The 24,086-nt window shown below is 38.6% G+C and overlaps 1 protein-coding gene across 2 annotated transcripts in view; it reads right to left on the minus strand.

The window, feature by feature from the left end:
* Positions 1–19,017, minus strand: part of ptch1 (patched 1) — a 58,829-nt gene extending 39,812 nt beyond the window's left edge. For both annotated transcript variants that reach the window (XM_084087842.1, XM_084087841.1), the window contains exons 1-2: positions 18,489–19,017; positions 16,315–16,507 (exon numbers count right to left, since the gene is read on the minus strand). In XM_084087842.1, the coding sequence (XP_083943968.1) occupies positions 16,315–16,507; positions 18,489–18,656 (361 nt within the window). In that variant the 5' untranslated portion in view covers positions 18,657–19,017. The remainder of the gene's footprint in view (positions 1–16,314; positions 16,508–18,488) is intronic.
* Positions 19,018–24,086: the final 5,069 nt, after the last annotated feature.

A 24,086-nucleotide genomic window follows, 5' to 3' on the forward strand; every position in this document is an offset into this window, starting at 1 on the left:
TCGAATTCAACAGCTCAATGTCAGAAAAATAATTAAAAAGTATAGTATGCTGCTTTTTTGCTGTTGTTGTTATTTTTGTCTACCACCAAATGATCAAATTGGTCCTAACTACATAATTTTTTTAGTAAATTGGTATTGTTTATTTTATTTGTTTTAATTACGAAACAACATAATTACATGTAAATGTTTTACTTGTTTATAATTCATTTCAATATTCTCAATAAAATTAAGTTAAACATTTAAGATTTTTATTAAAATTAAAATTTATTTTAGGTAAAAGATGACAATGTAACGATGTGGAGTTGAGTGGGTGAGTCAGATGCTAATTCGGATATATTGATTTCATTAAGCGAAACATTAATCAATGCGATTAAATTCATTAAAAACACTGACTCAGAGTCAGTGAAGACAACTAAATAAAAAGACGCGTTTTCTCTGCATTATTTCGCAGTGCAATCTTTTTAGCTCATCACACTCAATTCACCAAGCTGACAACTTAAATTTATTCATTTATTTACTTGTTTATAAACTTATTACCATCAACAAGCAGTTGAAAAACCTACAAGAATCAGACAAGCATGATAAAAAGTCACTCAGTGACAAACAATCATAACTTTCACTTGCGTCACACAGGGTCAAGCACAGTCTCACTGTAATCAATCATATCTTCCAGCCTCGATGAAAGGAAAAGCTAACACATGTACAGGCTCCCATCTGTCCTGTTAACTTGACTTCAAAATGCCTTTCAGTGCACCCTTTAACACCTGCAGTCTTCTTCACAGCCTTCAAATCCAGGCTTATGAATTATGAGCGTGTGCGCAAGTGAGTTTGCATGCGCACACGTGTGTGTAAGCGCCTTGGCTTCTTTATTGCATTGGGGCAGTGGAGTCGTTGTGTGGCACACCTAAGCTCCAACAGGAACAGAAAACCCTCACAGCTACAAAAGCAGCCTTTCAAAGCGTCTTGCTGAACACCGTCCAAGTCCGCCTCTCAAAGCTGTCGATTCTTCACGCGCTCTCTACCTGACCTTCGAAAATAGAAGACTTCTCCATTTCCAAGATCAAGCACCCTAGAGAAGCAGGCAACACGGTTCACAAGGACTTCACAGTTACTCTGAACCAGGTAATAATACAGTCTGGTACAGTCAGGCAATCTGTCAATTCCTTGTAACGTAATCAAGCAAATCATATAATGGTGTGATGTGTTTCGGATGACAGGTTGCATGATTCTGAAGCTCTTCTGAGATGTTGAAGCAGGGAGGAGGGTTCATTTATGGTCAACTATTTTACTTTGAAGTATTGAAGGTAAATTCAACCATATTTAACTGACCTATTCTGCCAGAGGAGAGATTCTGAAGACTAACTTTGCTTGTGTATCACACGGGCAAAGTAACTTGACATGAGTTGTTGCATTACTTTGGCGGCATCAAAAAAGCAGCAATATTGTTCCCTTCAAATGTACGTGCGATTATAACGGGTAAGCACTCTGTGAAGAGAGTCAATGGTTTCTATTTACAACGTGTTTTTGTAGCGTTGAGCTTTTTAGCCAATCACAGAGATATCTGTTGAGTGAGTGAACGCAATAACAATCAGATGCATTTAAGTTTGGTCAGAATACGCTCAACACCACTCAAAACAGCAGAGTTTTTGTTCAGCGTGAGTTCTGCACGCTTGTGAATCCTTTCATTATAACCCAAAAAGTATAAACAAAATATCAATTATTCATTGCACAGAGTAGGCAGCTTCATCGATTGCAGCTTTGTGTACCTGCCGTTATAATTGACAGCTTCATTATAATGGCAACAATCTTTGCTTGCTTTCTGTATAGGCTATAATAAATATTTTTTCATGCTACTAACTACACATTGCAAAGTTTCTGGATTTAAATGTGCGATTGAACCCGATCGACAGTGATAACCATAGAAATGGCCGGGTCAAATGATCTGTGCATGAAGTCTTGGAGTGTAAAGTCAAAATAATAGATCTGCCACTTCTATGTAATGTGTAATTTTGTTGTTCATTTTATTACTTATTATTGTTTGTTGTTATTCATTTGATTATATTATTATCTTTACATATAGCCTAAATTTACAGATTTTAAATAGATCATAAATCAAAGTGCTTTGATGTCTTGAGAGTGATTTTTTGTATTTTTTTTATGAATAAATAGGATAAGTTAATATTACAAACTGTTTCTTTGCATTTATTTAATTTATTTTAGATTTATTGTCAGTACTGGGCTCGCAGTTCACATGGGTAGGGTACTTTGTACTGTGTGTGTGTGTGTGTGGGGGGGGGGGGGACCCTGGACATGAACAAAGAAAAATTAAGCCAGAATCATATGTTAGCAATTACCAATGTTTTTCTGAAGAAGTTACACTAGCAGGTTTTAAACAAAGTCCTCTCCCACCTAGTTGTGTGTGGCAACAAGACTTAAGGCTGATTTATACTTCTGCGTCGGACCTACGCCGGAGCCTCTACACTGTAGACTACACGTTGGTTTTCATTTATTTTGCGTCGTTGTCCACGTTGACGTGCAGAGGGAGCATGTGAAACCCAAGGGAGGGGTTCTAGCAGACCAATCACAGCACTTGCGTTTGTGTAGAATTGACGCGTTGTTACATTTTTGGAGAGGTGCACGGCAGGGTACGCGCGCTACACAAAGCCTAAGATGTAGCTACGGCGTGAGTTCAACGCAGAAGTATAAATTGGGCTTTAGGCTCTTCACAATTTTTTCCACACTCTAAACATGTGAGAATGGTCTCAATTTCACGCAGCAAGCAAGCATAAAACAACAAAAATAAAACAATTAGCAACCAATTCAGCTTTTTTTTTACTGTTTTCCCCCTCAAAACCACTAAAACTTCAAAAACACAACATGCCTGATAACTAAACCAAAAACCTACTCGAGCTCTGGAGGAAGGGCTGTGTAAAGCAATCTGTAACAACTTATAAGCTATAATCCAATTTAACAATGGTTTTCAATTCACGAGACAGACATACGTTGAATATTTTCAAACCACTGTAATTGTATTAAAGTTGAAAATATCCGTGCTTTTTTCTAAGGGCAGACCACCCTGCCAGTGAAAAAGGCTGAGAAGGAGGGAAATGTCTAGAAGCATTCTGAGAAAGCAATGGATTTCTTTTTTCCTGAGCCCAAATGTACATCTGATCTTGTTTTGGGGCATGTTTATAATATCCCTCATTAATTGCAGCTTCAAGCGAGCCTGAGCTTTACTTCAACATGATTATTGGGACCAGGTTGATTATATCCCTAACAAGCTGAGCATGTTCCTGATTTTGAGGCCCTGGGATCACCAACATGTTTTGGAGATGAAACAGCCTCAGATGTCAGCTTTCAATCAGAAAAGTCTCCACTCTGGATTACCATGCATTGGGTCACCTACATGTCATGAATGACTCCTCTGATGTATGTCCTACAGAGGCAACAGGAAGGAACTATAACAATGCATGTCGCTCACTTCACAGAGAAAGACTTCAATATTGCTGGAAACGTCATATTATGACCTGAACTCTGGAGAATTCAACACCCCTCCAGAGACGCATAGGTTCTGGGGTCACAAATGGCCTTGCCTCAGGTGTGAAATTAACACCAAAAGAAAATGTGAACGAGAAAGAATGACAGAGAACAAGAGGTGAATTCATTCAAACATGACTGCAGGTGTGTTTTATGGTCTTTTAAAAAACAGCATGATTGTCTAATCCTGTGCATCAAAACTACAAAAACTAAAAGCCCATAAACTGTATCGACATGGACAGGTGTAGATATATTCCTGGGAGATTAAGGCCGTTTTCACACCTGGCTTGTTTGGAGCATTTGTTTCGAACCTGGTGCGTTTTCTCCCTTCGTTTTGTTTAGGCAAATATGAACACAGCAACCGCGCTTGGATCCACACCTGAATTAGGTGGTCTCGGCCTGATTGAAAACAAACTCTGGGGCGGTTCGGTTGAGGTGAGAAAGTAATCTGCCCCGATGGACCAATGAACCAAATGGTATCATAATTTATAAGAAGAAATGTATTATATAAAAAGCAGCATCTAATTGGGCCATCCTTAAAAATATTCTTGTTTGCCGTAACCCGACCGACCCTGTCAATTTAGTACCGACCCAATTATTTATTTATTTTCCCTTTTAGTCCGACCGACTTGCCGGTTGTAAAATGCGTTAAGACCGACCGATTTTTTTTTTACTCTTCAAACAACTAATACAAATGCAATAAAATAATATTAGTTATTAAGTATTGTGAATATAAATTGCCTAGACCTACATACAAACATAAACTACGTTCTTTCTTTTAAATAAAAACCCGTGGCACGTCATCTATGATTATGTTTACACCATTGGTTTACGCATGTCACACTACGGCCTGTAGGCTAATGGCGCTTTTCCACTGCATGGTACGGCTCGGTTCGGCTCGGTACGGTTCGACTCGGCGCGGAACGGTTCGGCTCGCTTCGCTTTTCCACTGCGTGGTACGACTCGACTCGGTACGGCACGGTTCGGTTCGCTTTAGCTCGGTTGCTTTTCCACTGCAGTTAGTACCGCTTCAAAGTGGGTGGGACTGATCGTTATAGTTGCCGTCTCTACTGCCATGATATCATCATATTAAATGCGAATTTTTCATTCCGTGTTTCCCCATCCACTCCTCGGCAACCAACGAGAGGAACGTCTGCACCTCGTCCACTGACCACGATTCAGCCATTTCTTTTTTTGAAGTTTATACTCTTTTTTTTCTTTCTTTTTTTTTAAAGCAAATACTTTTAAAACAGGCGCTACAGTGCTGGCTGTTGTCTACTGGCTATTTAAATCTAGCGGGTTTAGTGTCTCGTGTCGTAAATACAATGACGCTGGTAGAGATGATTCTGTCTGACCAATCAGTGATCTGCAGTGTTTTCACGTCACATTTTAGTATCGGTACGGTACGCTTGGAACCTCAACAGAGGTGGTACCATTTAAAGCGAGCCGAAGCGAGCCGTACCGTACCATGCAGTGGAAATGTGCCAAAAGTGAGCCGTACCGAACCGAGCCGTACCGTACCATGCAGTGGAAAAGCGCCATAAGTTCGCTTCGTTTCATTCACTGTCAATGGTTCGCGCTTGGTAATGATGGCTGCGGCTTTACTCTAAAGATTATTTCATTTTTATATGTTGTTAATTATGGTTTATTAAAAAATAAACATGTGAGAGCGTGTTATAGGCTATATGTCACGTTTTAGTCAGATATGACGACACTACTGCAACACGCATCGCCGCAGATGAGAAGCTGAGCATCAACGTGCTATCGCAAATCAAAGTGAAAGTAAGTCGCAGACGCTTAACACACAATCATCTTCATTAAATGTAAAGAAACGAAATGATCTTACCAGGGCTGTTTCCGCTTTCTCTTATTGCGGGCTTTGATTCAGAAATTTTAGCTGATGATCAATAAAATAATGTATCTCATAACTGTTGCTTTCGGTGACGTGCACTCCATTAAATCTGCATATAGCGGGAATTGAAGATCGGATTTATCCGCAAAAAAACACACACACATTTAGCCTATGTAACCAGGTGTAAATGGAGTCGTTTTGATAAATCAGATTGCAATCCGATCTGAGAAAACGCATGAAGTGGCCTGGTGTAAACAGCCCCTAGACATCGGTGAAAAATATTGTGTATGCTCCTTGTGAAAAAACATTTTCTTGATCACATTATCGAATATGCATTAATCAATAGAAAAAAAATCAAGATTGGGAAACTTGGGAATCGAGAACCAGTGCATATTCCGTTATTACTCTTTTTAACAAACCAGTCAAAAAAATCTCATGAATAAAACTTAAAATCTATTGGAATTAATCTAACAACTCACTTTCTGAATCAGAGTGGATCTTGAATCACAAGTCATATCTAACTCAATATGACAGTATATATGACAATGTAAAGTATACACATTCAAAACAAATATTTGTTGTAATAAGTAATTTTTCTCAAAAATCACACACACAAAAAAAAAATCTAGAATGAATAAATTAAATGGACTGGAACCTGAGCCAGAACTATTAATCTTCTCATAACTATCCTTAAAAACAACAGTGTTATTCACATAATAATAATAATAATAATAATAATAATAATAATAATAATAGGAATTCATAATTAATAATAAAAAATCGTAATTATAATGATAATTATTATAAATAATAATTATGATTTTTAAAATAATAATATATAAATGATTTCTAGAAATGATCTCTACGAAAATCAGAATCAGCTCTGTTTATCTGATGAAATGTTCCCCAAGAAAAGCTGTAATAAAGCAGCTTATTATTTGTGTACTACACATGTAAGCAAAAAAGACATAACATTAAAGCTAGGTGTGGTTTTATAAAGGCTAGCAACTTCAAGACAGCTTTGAAAGCATTGGATCCCATCCTCCCTTCAGAGCGTCTCCAAAGCCACTCCTCCTCCAAAACACATGAGCCGGAGAGTCTGCAAAGCATCACGTGTCTCAAAGCACATAACATTACAATAATAATGAACATACACAACTTAGAGAGTTCTGACTTGTACCACCTGACTGCTGCAGTATCATTTTGCGTTGATAGTGTTGCCACAGAAATGCATAAATCCGAGTCTGTGGACATGAACAGCTCCGGGAACGCCACATGTTGCCATCTCGCAATCACAGTAATTACAACATGGCATGAACGCCATGCTTTAACCAGGTATTAAAAACGCTAAAATGTGCAGCAGCTGAGACACCTATAAACAAATCAGATAATCACTTTCACTAACTAATATGTAGGTACTTTAGACAGCAGAGAGGACTTTACATGTAAAACCAAAACCATCCATATTGTCTAACCCACAGGTATGCAAGGGGTGCAGCAGGAAAGCCAGTGAATCTGGTGTGCATGTCAGTGTGTGTTGGTGCCTCCACTGGGCCCATTCAGTTTGTTGCATAACATTAACCCTTGAACCTCCCTTTCACAAACAGGGGGAGCTGCCATTGCAAGGACTCTCCCATTGCCCAGAGTTTTCAAGCGCATTACTATTCTCACCATTCAGCTGCAGAGTGGCTTTTGAGTGGCCTGTTTCTGAGGGGTGTGAGGGGTTTGGTACAAAAGAAACATCCCACCCACACCCCCCCTCCACCACAGCCAAAACCACTGCACCCAACCCCTTGAAGATCATGACATAACTCCACACTACTGCAAGCTCCCCTACCACCCACCACTTCATCCCGCCGACTACGCCAATCACTCGGCTGGAGGGCCGGGAAGAACGGTTGCTGGGGTCGCTGCATGATGGGATGGTGTGGCTTATGGCAGCTTTTTTAGATTGGGGGGGGGGGGGGGGGGGGGGGGTGCTGTGTGTGGCAATGCCGGCACAGGGAGGAACTTTTTATGACTGTGTTGCGGGCAGGATTAGCTGGATTAGACTCCAACTCAGAGAGACCCCCTGTGGTTGCACGGAAGTTTCTGCACAGGGTCATAGCGGCATGAACTCTCTCCCTCGCACAACGTGCACAAATCCAGGCACAAACTGTAGCGCACCACAAACGGCCTCATCCACGACGCACCAGTTTCGACATGCCGCTGACTGCTAAGCTCACATCTAAACCAGAAAGCTGCCTTCAAAGTATTTATTACATTTCGTTTGGGTTGAAGAAAAATAATACTGCCATTTCTAGACGTCAGTTTTAATAGCGATAAAATTAGGTAGCATATCCACAAATAGAGCAAAGCCCTGCAGTGGCTCCATACATTGACCTTCACCATGCACTTATCCACCTTTCGCAGAGGAGATACGATTAGTGGGAAAGAGGTAAAGTGAAAGTGAGAGAAAAAGAAAAAGTGAGGGAGAGAGAGAGTCCCTGACCCGCAGCTGTAGCACAATGCCCCCAAGCAGCCTGTTCGACCCCTGACACAAATTTTACACCGCAGCTGCCATTTACTCCACACCGCATTACCATATGTATGGCCAGCTCTCCTCTAATTATGCTAATCACCTGTCCAGATCTGCTCCGCGAAAAATGGATGTATTTAGCAGTCCGCTGCCTACAAATACAGCTTACTGCAATCCAGAGATGTACATTCAGAGGGGCCTGAATGGGTAGATTTTTCCACGTTGCTGGCTTCATTCAAGTCCCTTGCCTTAAGAAAAAACTATTCAAATGAACTGGATCGCACTGCAACAAAAAGCATTAGGAAAAGTGTGTGTGTGTGTGTGTGAGTTTGTGCACACTTGAGGTTGGGGGATCAATGTGCACACCTACCCAAACATTCGGTGAGCTCCAGCAAAATAAGATATCACTGGGACATTTCCAGTTAGTCAGGGTTTTAAAATAAATAATCGCTTATTATTACATGACTCTCTGGAATACTGGTGTCTGATTGGCTGATTACAGGTGTCTGCAGTCAAAAAATTTGATATAACTACCAATAATCCAAGTTAGCTAATATAATAAGTAGGGTTGGGAACCGAGAATCGGTTCTTATCCAGAACCGTTTGTGTTTTTTAAAAATACCGGAAACGTGCAAAATTCAAAAGTTTCGGTTCCAAAAACGGTTCTGGTGCGATGTGTGGGTGAATAGCTGGAAGCTTATCCTTTAACAGAATATGAATATTCTCATGAATATTAAAATAGTAATGCACTGAAAAGCCCTTGCGCTACTCTCTCAGAGAGAGAGTGTAAAGACAGTAGAGCTGCACGATTAATCTTTAAAAGATCTCGATTCAAACACCCACACGATCGTATTCCTAAATGACAAAAACTTCGCACCGGAACATTCAAATCTGTTTGCGCTATCGCTGACCCAGAAAGGGCAGTTGTCAATATATATGAAACAGCTTTACTTTCACAGTCTTTTCAACCACACAGTATCGATATTTCTGTGTTACGAATATTCAAATGATCACAGAAGTACTAAGATAAAAGTTTATTGTTCGAGTATAAACACTGATGTCTACGGTAGCAACCAAAATAGAGTAAATCACCTTTTGAAAGTCACTTCAAATAATGAGTGTATCGATTAGGCTACATCTGATGCTTCAAAACATTCATAAAAACGACTGTTAAAGCTGCAGTCCATAACTTTTTTGTGTTCAGAATTTACAAATTTTATATAATGAGCGAGAACATCATGAATGCCTTTTTTCAAACCGTGTTTTCGTCTTATCCTGAATCACTACGGTAAGCCTGTAATAAGCGTTTACACCGCTGAGGAGTATCCCAGTACCTGCGTGACTCGTCATAGACATACAGAGAGAAATAGTTCCGGCTACAATGTTCTTCCGCAAGACGCATGCAGTTCTGTTTATTAACCGCTAGAGCGCAGATTCATCCAGTAATGAAATAAGTGAAGTCTTTATGAATCAATCATTCAAACCGATTTAAAAATTGTTCTGTTTCACCTGTCTGGATCATACATGTGTGCTCATGCATATTACACCCTTTCTGAGAGGGTATTCTCCACTGCTGAAGATACAATAAGCTAGGAGAGGTCCCAAATTCTCCTAGAAAATGCAGAAATATTTATTTTCCATCAGAAAAATTAATTATTTTTGCATTAATTGCTAAATAATATGTTGAATTTGTTGACATTACCAGTCTGTTAAACTCATTTGACAAGTATAAGAAATAAACGCATAAAGGATTGTGCATTTTTCCCTTACTACTAGTTTTTATTAGATGTTTTAAATCATTTCTATTGAATGGGAACCGGAATCGGAATCGTTTGGTGGAACCGGAAAATTTCTTACGATTCCCAACCCTAATAATAAGTCTACTCAAATCAATAATATGCAAAAAGCTGCAACAGATGTATTTCTACTATGGTTTTACATTCACATGCAAACCAATTTTGACAGAGATCAATTTCCTTTCCTTGGTTGCCGATAAAGCAAAATATCGAACACTTCTTGCAGGTTAACTAGGCTTTAAAGGCATGTTTTAAGGCAAGTTTAAATTTTCACTACAAGTTTACTAAACTGTTCCCAAAGAACAAGAAGGAAACTGGTCAAGATGTAGGCTGAACTTCGTAGTATCTTGGCCCATTAACCGCAGCAGCAGATTGCAGAAAAACGGCCGCTCTAACCAAAACACAAATAACACTTCAGCTACTACGCTCCCCTCCCCCTCTCACTCTCTTTCGCTGAACTCCTCCGCCCCTCGGCCACAGAGACAGGGAGGGTGGAGAGGGGGAGGGCCAGACCACCCGGCATCCATGGCAGGACTCAGTGTTTACATTGCTGCGCTTCACTCTGTAATACATCTGGCATCCCAGGGATGGACTCCCAAGTGAAGGGGGAGGAGGGGGGTGTCAGTGTGAGGAGCGGAGAACGGGGGGGGGGGGGGGACTGAAGGGCAGTGAAAGCTTTCGGAAGAAAAGAGAGGGGAAGGGGAGTAGAGAGAGCGAGAGAGAGAGAAAGCATGAGTCTTTTCCGTCATTTTGGTGTCTCTGTTTTTTGAATAACACGGAGTGGAGGTATGCAGAATATAAACACGGGAATTGGAGAGCTGTCAGGATGCTGGTTGTGGATGGGAGTTGCTCCATTCGTATCTGTCTTCCACACACTTGCGTCAGTTTTAAAACTGTTGAGGCTGCCGCTGAAGAAATCATGATTTATAGCCAGTGTAAAATACGAAAATCAAACATATGTTAAGCAACTGCAAAGTATTAAACAAACAGTTTTAATCTTCACGATATTTGTGCTACAGACATGAATGTCACCTCAAATTGAGTGGAAAGTTTAGAAGAGGTGCACTTTTAGTTATCAGCTTTCACTTGGTGGAGAAAACAGGCAAAATTCCCATAGTTACAATTAAGAAAGGGCCAAATCTAGGGACAGTCAAGCGCCAAAATACGATAATCAGAGGAATTTGCTACATTGTAAACTGCTTTGTCATGCAAGTTGTCCTGCACTGTATGTGCTACTGACATGAATAGGCCCCTCAAACTGTGAATTGTTTAAAATACAATGAAGTTTTACTTTTCTAAGCAATCAGACATACAACTTTCACCTGGTGGAGAAAACAGGCAAAAATCTCACAGTTACATTTGAGAAAGAAACCATTTCTATGAGCCAGAATATTACAGTATCCACTAGGGATGTGCAAGACTACTCGACTAGTCGATTAAACAGTACTGCTGTGCTGATAGTCGACTTGGAAATACTAGCCTAGTTGTTTACATTTTTCATACTTTTTTGCATATTTAATGTTTTGCTTTATATTCTTACAAAGGCTACATTTAAATGACTTATGTAAATTATACATTTTAAAATAAATATATTATTTCAAAAAGTGTATATCTGGAGCAGGTTATTTTTTTTAATTTTACCTACTTTTTTGCATGCGTTGGTTTCACTATCGTCTCTATCGCGGTTACGCTCATGTGACTGTGCTGCACGGTAACGAAAGCTTGTCGTTTACATGCGTTTTTAAACGATGCGGTTTAAAAACATGTTATTTTATAACGTTAAAGTGCAATTAGCAGCGAAATACAACTCATTTCAGTATATGCACGCGTGCACATTAATAAAGCGCGTGAGAACTGAACTAAATGCTTTTTGCCGCCTAATTGGGCTTGGACGACTGAATACACAAACCTAAGTGTCAAAGTGACCATGTAGCCTATTTGCAAGTAAACACAGTAATTTATGTCTTAAGTGAACGTAATTAGTTGAGAAGTCTATGGTTGAGAAAGATAACGCATGGGTATAATGGATCCGTGCAGTCGGTCTTAAAGTGACAGCATCCAAATTTACCTGCTGTCATTATTAATGCTAATCAAACAACAAATAAGAGAAAATCTCTCACTGCACCTCGACTGAATCACTTTTGTAACTGTAATAAGAAATGTATATTTCATTTAAACAATAAAGTCTACGTATTGTTTTTTTTATGTGATTATACATTTTATGTAGTATTTCTTATTTCTAATCAGTGCTTGACGTTTTCCAGGTAGGTCTATTTCATTTGTGTCTTTGTTCTATTGTAGTTTGTTTTCCTATATGCTTGTAATTAGTTTCCATGCTCTTTCTTTATCACTGTTAACTTGTCTTCAGTAAGCTTGAGAGTTTTTTTTTTAAACTTAGGCTAGTATTAGTTTTTTGTGATATTGAAAATTATGATTCATGATGAATTCCAATGATTAAACCTTATTTAAAGCAAAAATAACTATATTGTGATATATATATCGTTATCATGAAATAAAATGACTCATATCGTGATAAAAGATTTTGGCCATATCGCCCACCCCTAGTGCTCTGCATACATCCCTTACATTTCAGCCATGTGTGTCCAAGCCTTCCTGAGCACATCTAAACAGGGAGAATTCCACTAGATCCTGAACTCTTCACCACAATGTAGGAAGGTCACATTCTTCAGCTACTTCCTTCATAGTAGAAGAGAACTTCTTCCTAACATGAACTGCAGGTTATACACTCCTACACACTGCTAACTCTTAATCATCCTCATGTTTTCAATGGAAAACCAAAAGAGATTTGTCAATATGTCCACACCTGTTGAATGTAAAGGCATTCTCAGTCTACACTTTATTTCCCCAAAAAAACCCCGCCAGGAGTAAACATCTGAAAAGAGCATAATAAAATGGCTCTAATCATAAAACACTGAAAAACTTGATAAAGTTAACATAAAACTCAAATTTGCACAAAAAGGACAAGAGGCCAACAAATACATCAAGCGAGAATGAAATAAACCCAAGTTACGTGTCTTCCATAATACCCAGATTTACTGCACATTGATCACTGATCTAATAAATTTACACTGCCCCCTGCTGGGTGTATAAAAACATCTTGCTGGTTAAATTAATCATTAAATGCCTTTAAATCGATCAAGCTCTTCTTCCACAGGAGGGCTAGAATAGTAAACCTTCTCTCATCATGGTTGGCGTTAGCTGGAACCCCTCACTCTGCACCCGGGTCATGTAGCCAGGATCCGATGAGCTTTTAAATAGCGGAGTCTCCACTCGATGACCTCAGGTCCTGAGGGACACAGCCTTGTGGCCCCGAGCCTCATGCTACTCCTCCTACCCCCTGCACGAGAGAATGGGACAACCCGAACCCTGATATTTCAATGATTTCACTGAGAGAGTGGTCCTTCTCAAAAGCGGCCAGGAGGGGAAGGCGTACAGGAAGGCGAATGTTTACGTGAAACTGTTTTAATTAAATTCAGGCGGTGCTGGTATTTTCTTTAAAAAAAAAAAAAAAAAACTTGGAGCCTGTGATCTTGAAAAGCAAAAAAGATGGCTACTCATTTTATCTGCAACTCTTCTTCTTTTCTTTTTTTCTTTTTTTTTTTAAAGCTATACAATAACAGTTTGCATACAGTTTAATACAATTTGCTTAAAAAGCCATTATTTTGAGTTTATATACATTTATATACACACACACTTAAATATATATTTTTTCTCTTCTGCACAAAATCTGACCTGAAGAAGTCTGCTAGAGGTCCACAAGTCTCCACAACTTCAAAAATTAGAGTCCAAAACATCAAAGCTACATTCATATCAGATCAGTGAGAGGATACAGCCAGTGAATTGAAAAGCTATGGCAACATTATCTACATCAATCATGTAACGCTGAAAATCTGTAGAGCAACCAAACAAATTATAATGGTTGGAGCGTAACAGCCCTCAATGGCAAGTGATGAAAGCCAACATGAGATCACACTGAATCCCATTCAAGCTGAAATTCAGGGAGAGTAAGAGACACAGCTTCAACGAAGGGTCATTTGGAGGTCGCTAGCAAAAGACTGTTCCAAACGAAACATAAACATGCATCTTAATGGACGCTGGGCCGACATCTCCCAGCGCAGAACCTGGCCAACCAGAACTAATCTATCCCTCAGCTGTGGAGTTTAATCTAAACAAACAGGTCTCGATGTTACTGCATCTGGAAGCTGTCATGTGCTTCGACATGGGAACAACTGAGGTGTGAGTGAGTGTGTGTCCAGCAACCAACTGTCATACTTCATCTGCAAACCTCCTGCACTTTTTGGAAAGGAAATGTGGAAGTGAGTAACAAAAATAAAGCCCTGAAGAGAGAGAGGATAAAGCTCTGGGTAAGGTGTTTGTGATAAGGTTCACATTCGATTTAACAAAAATGACTTTAATGTTGAGAATAATTACTAAAGATTACTGACACTCAGCTTAAATATTTACTTAAAATATCTAGCATTACCACAAACATTTTTCTCTAACTGAGGGGTTGACTGAGGTTTTAGGGTCTAGGTTGCTACTGCACCCGCTCCACTATAGTAGCCTTAAGCAAATAACTTGAGCTGCTCCAGGGGAACTGGAACTATAGTGTAAGGTGCACTGGGTGGAAAAAAAAAGTGTCTGCTAAAGGACAAATTAGTAAAGTAAAAGAAAATAGGCCAAATTTATTTATATTACCTTCTCTAGTTTATCTCAAAAATGCAAATACAAATACCTCAAAACACCTTGCAATTGACATAGTATATAAACATATATAAATGTGTGTGTGTGTGTGTGTAGTAGTAGTAGCCAAAATTGATGTCAAGAGGGGATATCTGTTTTTAATGAAAAGTTCAAAGTAAACTACAAAATATATTTAAAAAAATATTTATATATATATATATATATATATATATATATTTATTTATATATATATATATATATATATATATATATATATATATATATATATATATATATATTTATATATATATATATATATATATATATATTAAATATGAGGGAAGAACAAAACACTAAACTTAGTCAAGGTATTTACAAATATTACAACAAAATGATTTGGTAAAAAAGGCAAGCTATAGTTTTATTTTACTATGCAAAAAAATGCATAGAAAAACAAAAAGTTTGCAGGAAAAAGCATACATTAACAACATAGGCAGCCATTAATATTTTGTAATTTGTTGGTTCTCTTTTGTTTTTGCATGTGTTCTACAAATTCTTTGTAGAAAGTGTGGCCAAAAATTATATCCATAAAATTTTGGTCTCTTTATTTGATATAAATTATATTATATAATTATATTATATAAAGGGCTAACTGAAAAATACTAGCAAAAAGTCACATGACAGGAAATATCTTACTAGGTTTGGTCAATTATCGTGACAATGGCCACCTATCATAATAGGAACAGGTCAACTGGTCAAAATGGTGTAACTAATTACAGAATAAACAGCTCACCCAATCAGACATCACAAATTTCAATTTGAAATGAATTGAAACAATAATCTACAACTAAATAAAAACTAAAAATGTAAGATTGTTAATATAAATACACATTATTATACTAGCAGTTTGTTTAGAGTGTTTAGAGTGTTCCATGTTTACACAGTGTTTAGTTAAAAGGGACATCAAGTGGAAATGCAAAAAAAAAAAAAAAAAAAATGAAACACTGAGAGGCAACTGTCTCATTTCATAAATCTACCACACACCACTGACTTTAATTTCAGTACTGGATGGACAGAACATGGCGTGTGTATTTACAGTCCAAAAACACACTGAAAGCCAATTTATCCAATTAAAATAACTTAATATAAAATTGCCTGTGAAATCAATTATAAGGTAACCTCTTATATCATCTGTGGTCATATCAAAGGTTCTTTAAACTGCAGGAATGTAGATCAAAGCAGAAAGGCCTATTTGCCCCTCCCCCCTTCAAAAACCACCACCCACACTACGGCCCCAACATCTCACAATTGACTTATTCATAAAATAAAAACAATTCTCTTTCAAACTCTCTTCAAACCGCCTATGAGCTGTAGTCTGTGTCGGGTCTGAGTGCACGTTTCTGCCTGTAGTTCGCTCGGTTCCTGCTGAAACTCTGAGACAAATCTTTTTGGAAAGTTGAACGCTGTCCAAAACAGGACCACACACAGGCTCTGTGAGCAGCACGGATCAGATTCAACTGCTGGAGGCAGACACACACACACACACACACACACACTACTCGCACACACTCACAAAATGGCGGCTATTCGTGTTAAAAAAACACTCACATTGCTTTCTAAATCAAATATCCACTGATGTATCGAACTTGGAAACAATCGGCGGGCGCGCGCGCGCTACAATGTTCCATAAGCAAAGTGCATTCGTGCGCGCGAGGCAAATTCGAAGCGAAAAACATTCTTATCACGTTTAATCTGGATTTCTGCCAGACTTCAATACAATAAACAATTCCTTCAGCTTACATGACAGACCCCCCACACCACACCCACTGCTTCAGGTCTGCCTTTAGATTACACTTGAGGGGAAAACGTATTAGAAAGACTTAAGTACAAGGAAAACAGCTTCTTACCTTCTACCCAGAGTTTCTCCACATCCGTCTCCAGATTAGCTGCCCTTAGGCCAACAGCAAAAGCTCCGAATATTAAAAGGCCCACAACTAAAAACTTTCCGCAGTTCTTTTGTATGTAACAGCCAAGTTTAAACAAAAGTCTTTGAAACTTTGCTCTCAACCACAGCGGCGCTTTCCTCCCAGTCGCCTTCCCCTACAAGACAAGAGAGAGCAAAATATTAAACTCGCATCACCTTGTTAAACAGATCAACTAAATTCCGTCGATACTTATTCATAGTTTTTCGATTAAATGCAGTAAATAAACTAAATTGTCACTTAGTGGGCTTCATTAAGTCTAGTATCAGGAAAAACCTACTTTCTTTTCAAGTAATTACTTGAAATGTATTAAACAATTAAGGTTATGTATAACACCACTCATAAGGTCTTAAAAGTACCCCCTCCATCCACACTTTCAAGCACTGTTTCTATGGCAAGCCATTTTAACATTTATCCCTTAAAACTATTCTATCATTATAGCAGGCACTTATTTTTACTACTAGTTATTGGCTGCATCATTTTTACTACTAGTTTATTACTATTGCAAGTAGTAGTGACTAGTAGGCTATCTTTTTCAGTGTCACTAGACATATCTATTTATTAGATACTAGTAGTACAACTTACTCATTTACAACTAGTCACTATCACAGTGACTAATCTGCTAGGGTGGGAAATTTGAATTATCTCATGTTGTTCAGATATCAACTTCAGAATAGTATCTATTCCAGTCTAACTTGTAATTATTCATTAGAATATAATACATTTTCTTTAGATACTAACATCTATTCCAGTGTTTCTACTAATTAAACACACACTAAAACATATTTAATAGACACTACTGTGTGTATTCAATTTGCTATACTAGAATCATTCAGAATCTTACCAGTAAAAAATTATAATTAAAATATAGAGCAGCCATTCTGACTGGTCAGTCATTACATAGAAAAAAGTTGTAACTAGTTTTAGAATGTTATAAGAATTACATAGATTCAGGTGTTGTATAAATATGTGCTAAAAACTGGTACACTGTAAAAAAAAAAAAAAAAAAAAAGTGCTGCCTTAAACATTTAAGTACAATCAACTTGGATGTTTAAGTTAAATTACATTAAACTGACTTAAAAAAAAAAGTTGAATATTTTATAACATAAAAAAATGTAAATGCTTAACTTATTTTGACAAGTTAAAGCAGTGTAAAAACATGTTGTCATATATTTTTTTACAATGTACATATACCACATAATAGTTCATATTTGAACCACAGATCCTCAAAGAATTCAATGGCAAATATTCAATTTGCTACAGTAAAAACACAAAAGTTATTTGTCATTATTGGTTTTGTGACTAGGAATAAGAATTATTATCTAAGTCTAAGACATAGTTATTACTAATGAAACTATATAAAAAAGGATGACTTAATAAAAATCTGAATTATATAGGCCTAATAATAATAATAACTAGTCACAAAAAAATAAATACTACTTGGTTCTAATGAATAAATGTTAAAACAGCTTTCCATACTACTTGTACCCTACTATTCTCTCGGCATTCAAAGAGCATAATTCAAATGAGTTATTGTCCCACGCATCTACTAGACGTTAAACTGAGTATGACTGCAATGTGACAGATTGCATCTTTTGGACATTGTACCAGGGAAACAGGTTACAATGTCCAAAGTCATGTAGGTAATATCGGAGATGCACGTGGGTCGCATAGCTGAAGGGACGCGATGTGATGTGATTTGGGAAGTGCTGCAGCCATCACAGAGGGAGTTACGACAATATTTGTGAACGGAAGAGGGCAGCCACATGGATCGTGCCTGAGCAGTGCGGGACGAAAACGACTCCGTGTGTAGATCCTATCTGAGGGGGCTTCAATCAGCCGGAAAGGGCCAACATCACTAAGACCCTTCGCTTTACTTTCAGAGCTCAGCTTCACGTCTGACAGTTATGCTTACGATTAATGTATCGGGACAGATGGACATAACGGTGAACAAATGCAGCGGCTACAGGTTGCCTCGCGCATAGACCCCCCCATCGGCGCCGTGGCTATCCCGTTACCTAGCGACTTCACTAAAGTTGAGCACTTTGTCAGAGATTCCCAACAAAGTCCAAATGCAAACAGGGCAAACATAAAAGCACCTCTGATATCTGCTCCAATGCAAAGGCAGCATCGCAATAGCTCGGTCGCTGCAAATACTCCAAATCCGCCGCGGCGGTCCGATAGTTGCCCCTATTTCTCCGTGTTAACCTCGGCCGATCGGGGTCTCTGTTTTCCTGCTCGGAGGAGACATTAACAGCCGAGGCCATGTTGCAAAGTCTGCGCCGAACGTCTCGTTATCCGCGCTAGTGTATTTCCCCGCGAGCGTTTAGTGATATCCGAAGAAAACCAAGTTTGTCTCTCGTTGATCCCAGATCCGCGAAGCACTTCATACTCCTGTTTGAGACGGCGAGTCAGAGTCTGCGCCTTCCATTCCAACATTTCGCGAATCTGGAGGTCTCCAACAATTCCCCACTTTCACGCCGTCCGCTGGAAAGTCCGCGATATCAGAAGGCGAAGTGGAAGATGCTGTGGAAACGTCGATCTCTCGGTGGCTGAAGCATTCTGTGATCTATGGGGTCCCTCCTCAGGCCGCGCGACAAGGCGATCTCTGAGAGATTCAATAGATGTGAAAAAAGATCACTCTCCATTCGGAGAAGGGGAGGAGGGCGTGGCGAAGACCGCTCGAAATCCCGCCTCCGGGGCTGTCAGATGGCCGGGGTTCCTGGGCTCTGATTGGTTCCAGAAGGGCAAAAATTACTCAGCAAACACGACTATTATTAGCTGCTTAGCAACAGCTCACCAAAGTAGAGGGACCACCCAAGCCGCGAGCCCTCGTGTGTGCATCTCAAACTTCAGGGGAGTCTTAAAGAAGCAAAGCACTCTTTCTTGCAGGACTCGAAGCGCTGGGTCCAACTCAACTCAACTCGAGACTCGGCGTCCAGACAAACACATGGAGAAAACTGCTGAAGCAGGAGAGAACGGACTCTCTTGGTCGGACTTTCTTTCTTTCTTTCTTTCTTTCTTTCTTTCTTTCTTTCTTTCTTTCTTTCTTTCTTTCTTTCTTTCTTTGGATGATCTTATTTCTTTTAAACTAAAATGGTGTAGCAAAGGAGCATTGTGTTCAGTGTTTGAAGATTAATTGCTTTTCACACATTTCCTGTAATTCTATTTTTATTTTTCTATGAGATTATTTATATTTTGTAAGTTTTTTTGTAAAGTTTATTTCATATGTTTTTCTTTCTTAATTTTTTCTTCTTTCTTTCTTTCTTTCTTTCTTTCTTTCTTTCTTTCTTTCTTTCTTTCTTTCTTTCTTTCTTTCATATTGTTTGTTTGTCTTATTGTTTATTTCTTTACTCTTGTTTTGCTTGTTCTTTTTTGTTTTTTATTTGGTTTTCTTGTTAATTCGTTTTCTATAAGTTGTAGTTGTAAGTATAGTAGCGCCAGTTTTAGGTTACAGGGCAATGGAAAAATGCAGTTTTATAGTTTTGTACAAGTCTGTGCCGAAACATGGGAATTCCTTGTCTTGTTGCCCTTTTTTTCATCAAGAATTATGCAACCATTACATAGGTTTTATACTATGCATATCACACATCCAAAAATAGTTAATGACTATTGAGAATGAAAAATCTGTCTTGTACCAAGCCGCAGTGATGCTCTGCAATACATCATGATTAGTTTTCCTTCCATAAACATAGGCAGTCGTGGCTTAATGGTTAGAGAGTCAGACAGACTAGTAACCCAAAGGTTACAGGTTTGATTCTCAATACCAGAAGGAAATGACTTGAGGAGTGTGTGTGTGTGTGTTCACTACTCCTAATATATGTGTGCACTAACTTGGATGGGGTAAATGCAGAGGACAAATTCTGAATATGGGTACCATACTTGGCCTTAATATCTCATTTTTTTCTTTCACATAAACCACATTACACAAAATAATACAAATATATGCAGCTATATAGTGCTATATAAACACTGGACGATGATTGGAGTGGTGATGTCATCAGATTAGGAGACTATGGGAGGAAAGCCTTGACATTAGTACGAAAATGAGATACATCGTTATGAAGAATCCATTTCCTATCCCACCCCACCATCAGGAAATTATTACAGCCATATTATTTTTCTCCAGAAAGGAAAAAAAACTGCACCATTAGTCATTAACTTCCTCTGCTGGATTCTCTGAGCTATATGATCTGTCTTGAGCACTATGTTTCACTCAATCTCTCCCAACAGTTCTGTAGTTTGCCATGGTTCCCACTGCAGTGATGTACCCATGACTTTTCCCATGTTTACTCTAAAGCACAAGGTTGTGCTCAATCACAGAGATGTGTTTGACAGCTCTGAGCACTTCTCTGCCAGTGTTTACACTCTCCAATTTCCTCTGCGATTGTGTGGCTCTTGTATAATCAGTGTGACACAAGAGAAAGGAGAGCACTTCATAAAAACTGGCTATTTACCTTTGCACGGAGGCTGGATGTTTTCAGTGATCTATCTATCTATCTATCTATCTATCTATCTATCTATCTATCTATCTATCTATCTATCTATCTATCTGTCTATATATCCATCCATCCATCCATATTTTAAGATATTTTTCTATATTAAAAGGAACACACATCATCAAAGCAGTGTTCTGACTTTCTGTTTAGTTTGTATATTTGTAAATCCCTGCAGAGCGGTTGGGTCTCCAATGCCCAGATCCTGATCTATGCTTAGCCTACAGTCTTAGCAATCATAATTTTCAGGCTTAAGTTTGAACCTTTCCCAAAACAGTCCTTAAAAAATTCTGAAGTATGTGCTGATTTTGTGTTTTGTTTTCATTTCATCACCATAGAAATCTACCTTACACCCTTTTTGTTCCACCACTGTCTGTCCTCAGCAGTTTACAGAAATATAACACTCATGTGAATGTGAGATTGGTTTTATCCAAGTCTCCACAAAAACAAAAAAAAAGGAACAAAAAGTAATCGTTCCATTCTCATTAGCAAGATGTGAGTGGCTCCCCAGTGTCCCGGCACACAAAAGGCCACACATTTATTAGCTAATTACACAATATCATTTCTATACCTCATGAGAGGTCCTTGGAAATCATGGTTGTCTTGCTTCACAGCTGTGTGATGTTTGTCCCGTTCGACTGACTCTCATCAGAAATACTGTCCATAAGGACAAAACATATTAAAACGTGATTTGCTTCAGTGTTCAAATTCATTTGCATTATATTCACTCTTAAAAATAAATGTTCCAAAAGGAGGTTGTCAAAGCAATGCCATAGAAGAACCATTTTTGGTTCCCCAAATAACTTTTTTTTTAGTGTAAAGAACCTCTTGTGCAATGAAAACATTCCATGGATGTTAAAGGTTCTTAACCATAGATGCCAATAAAACCTTTATTTTTAAGTGCTGGAAGTAAAATCTGGCAAAAGATCTAACAAACACTGTATTGAGCTTGTTATAATTGATCAATAAGTTCTGAGTAAAATACTGCGGGTGTTTTCCGGCGAAAGCAAAATACTCTCCAAAAACATTTTGGAGTGAATTATATAATGACGTGGCTCTCCACAAGTACCTACAGCTTGCGAGCAACTCTGTGGCTCCGAGCCCTAAAGGACCCTCTGTTCCTTGAAGCATTTTCAGATTGGCAATTATAAAGTAAACACAGCTGGCTGTAATATATATGAATTTATTGGCTGCATCATGGTTATTTAGGCAAAAAAGTATTACATATACAAAGCTCTGCAGCTGATTGAGCTTCTCAGCCACGTACTGTCTTCATAAAGAAACCTTTATTTATTGAGAAATGGTGAATGTCGAATCTTTGCAGACAGGTTTGTATTGCAGTCTCTTGACAGAGTTTTTTCCTAACTAATTGTATTATTCTAAACTAAATCTTGCTGTCCGGACGCTGCCAATATTACATATACTGATGTGACATCATTTATGGTTATGTACTTAATATGCACGCCAGCACCAAAACTTGCAACTTGAAAGAGAGCTGTGCGCATCATTGGCATTTATGAGAATACATCTACGTTCTTATGTTAAATCAAATCTGATGTTTTCAGGCTCTGACATATTATTCATCATGTTTACTATTGCTTTTGACACATGACAGAGAGACATCTGTAGTCATTTACCACAGGCCATGCTTGGATTATCTCTGGGACAAAGCATGAGCAAAATACCGCACTCCATTAGTTATTTAGATGTCTTTGCTATGTGAATTGTAAAACGTCAAGTATAAAATGCAAACCTCTCCCACTGGCGTTTCAAATGTGTGGTGTTTATACACAAAATCTTTTTTTGAGGGCCAATCAATGCCTGCTTTGTAGATTTACTGCCTTCTTTCTTCAGTGCACAATCGCTGGTGACTCTGTGAGCCTGTTAGCACTTATGAAATAATTTTGGGAAAACACATCATTTACTGATCGAGTGATTGGGTGAGAGAAGGGAAGAGGTGTGGTGCAGATGTTGAGGTCCAGTTGCAGGTCTGCAGGGACCGTGAACCTGCAGGGTGATATTTTGATGGAGATTTCTGACAATAAGACCATACTATCAAATATCACAGTATAAGAACAGGCTTTGTGTCCTTTTAGCCAAAGCATATTCATTTTCAGACTAAAAGATGAATGCAGAAAGACATGGGGTAAATGTTGAAAGTATGTTTGGTGTGACTAAATATCTACCGATTTCCTCTTTCTTTCTTTTTTTATTACAATAAACTGTACTCAAAAGTCAGCATAAAGTAATTTGCAGAATGTCAAATAACATGTCATAACAGACGTAGGCCAATAAGAGCTGTGCATATCTAGTGTCCTTGTTAGCGCCCGCCTCCCATGCCAGAGACCCCGGTTTGAATCCGGCTCAGAAACGATACGTTACATTTGGTGCCGTGAACCAGATGGGAGTGAGGTGAGTGTAACTGTCATAGGCCAGTAAGCGATTGACGCTAACGGCTGTGGTCTTTAGCGTCCTTGTTAGCTCGACCGCCTCCCATGCCAGAGACCCCAATTTGGATCCCGCTTTGAGCGGGTTGAGTAGGACCGGATACACAAGGCAGGTGAATAATTTTGTGCCCTGGGAGATCTTTTAGATATTGTTTTCATGCACATTTATGCACCATCCTCTGATTTACAGTAAAACATTGGATTTTTTTTAAATTATGTTTTATTAACAAAGTTCGGGAGGAGCACATTCAGATAATTAACATGAGTGGAGAGCACTCAGCAATCAACGATATATTCAGAAGTCTCACCTCAATTCATTGACAGTTTAGCAGCATCCCTCCACCACCCCTTCTCCACACTTCTAGTCCTAACCATTTACATACGGGGTTAGTACTCTGGGTTCGGGCCGAACTCCGAGCTCGGAGCCCTCCCCCCGGACAGCACGCCAAATACGCATTCAACTTTACTCCCTTTTATTGTATGTAAGTGTGAACTCGTGAAATTGCATTATATAGTTTCACTGTATATCAAAACTGTTCTCATCATCATTTCCTGCACTCTTATTTCAAATCTGTATGGTTTTCTTTTTGGATAGAGGAAGATTTCAAGCTTCAAAAAGAATACAACATCATAATAAACGGAGCAATTCCAATAGGGTCCTCACACCATCGGTGCTCGGGCCCTAATAAGTGCAGACTATCATAAAAGTCATCCATTGCAAGTGTTTTGACCCCATATACTAGGTAGTGTATAA

The sequence above is a fragment of the Abramis brama genome, assembly GCF_963993115.1.
Source record: "Abramis brama genome assembly, chromosome: 16".
Classification (NCBI taxonomy): Eukaryota; Metazoa; Chordata; class Actinopteri; order Cypriniformes; family Leuciscidae; genus Abramis; species Abramis brama.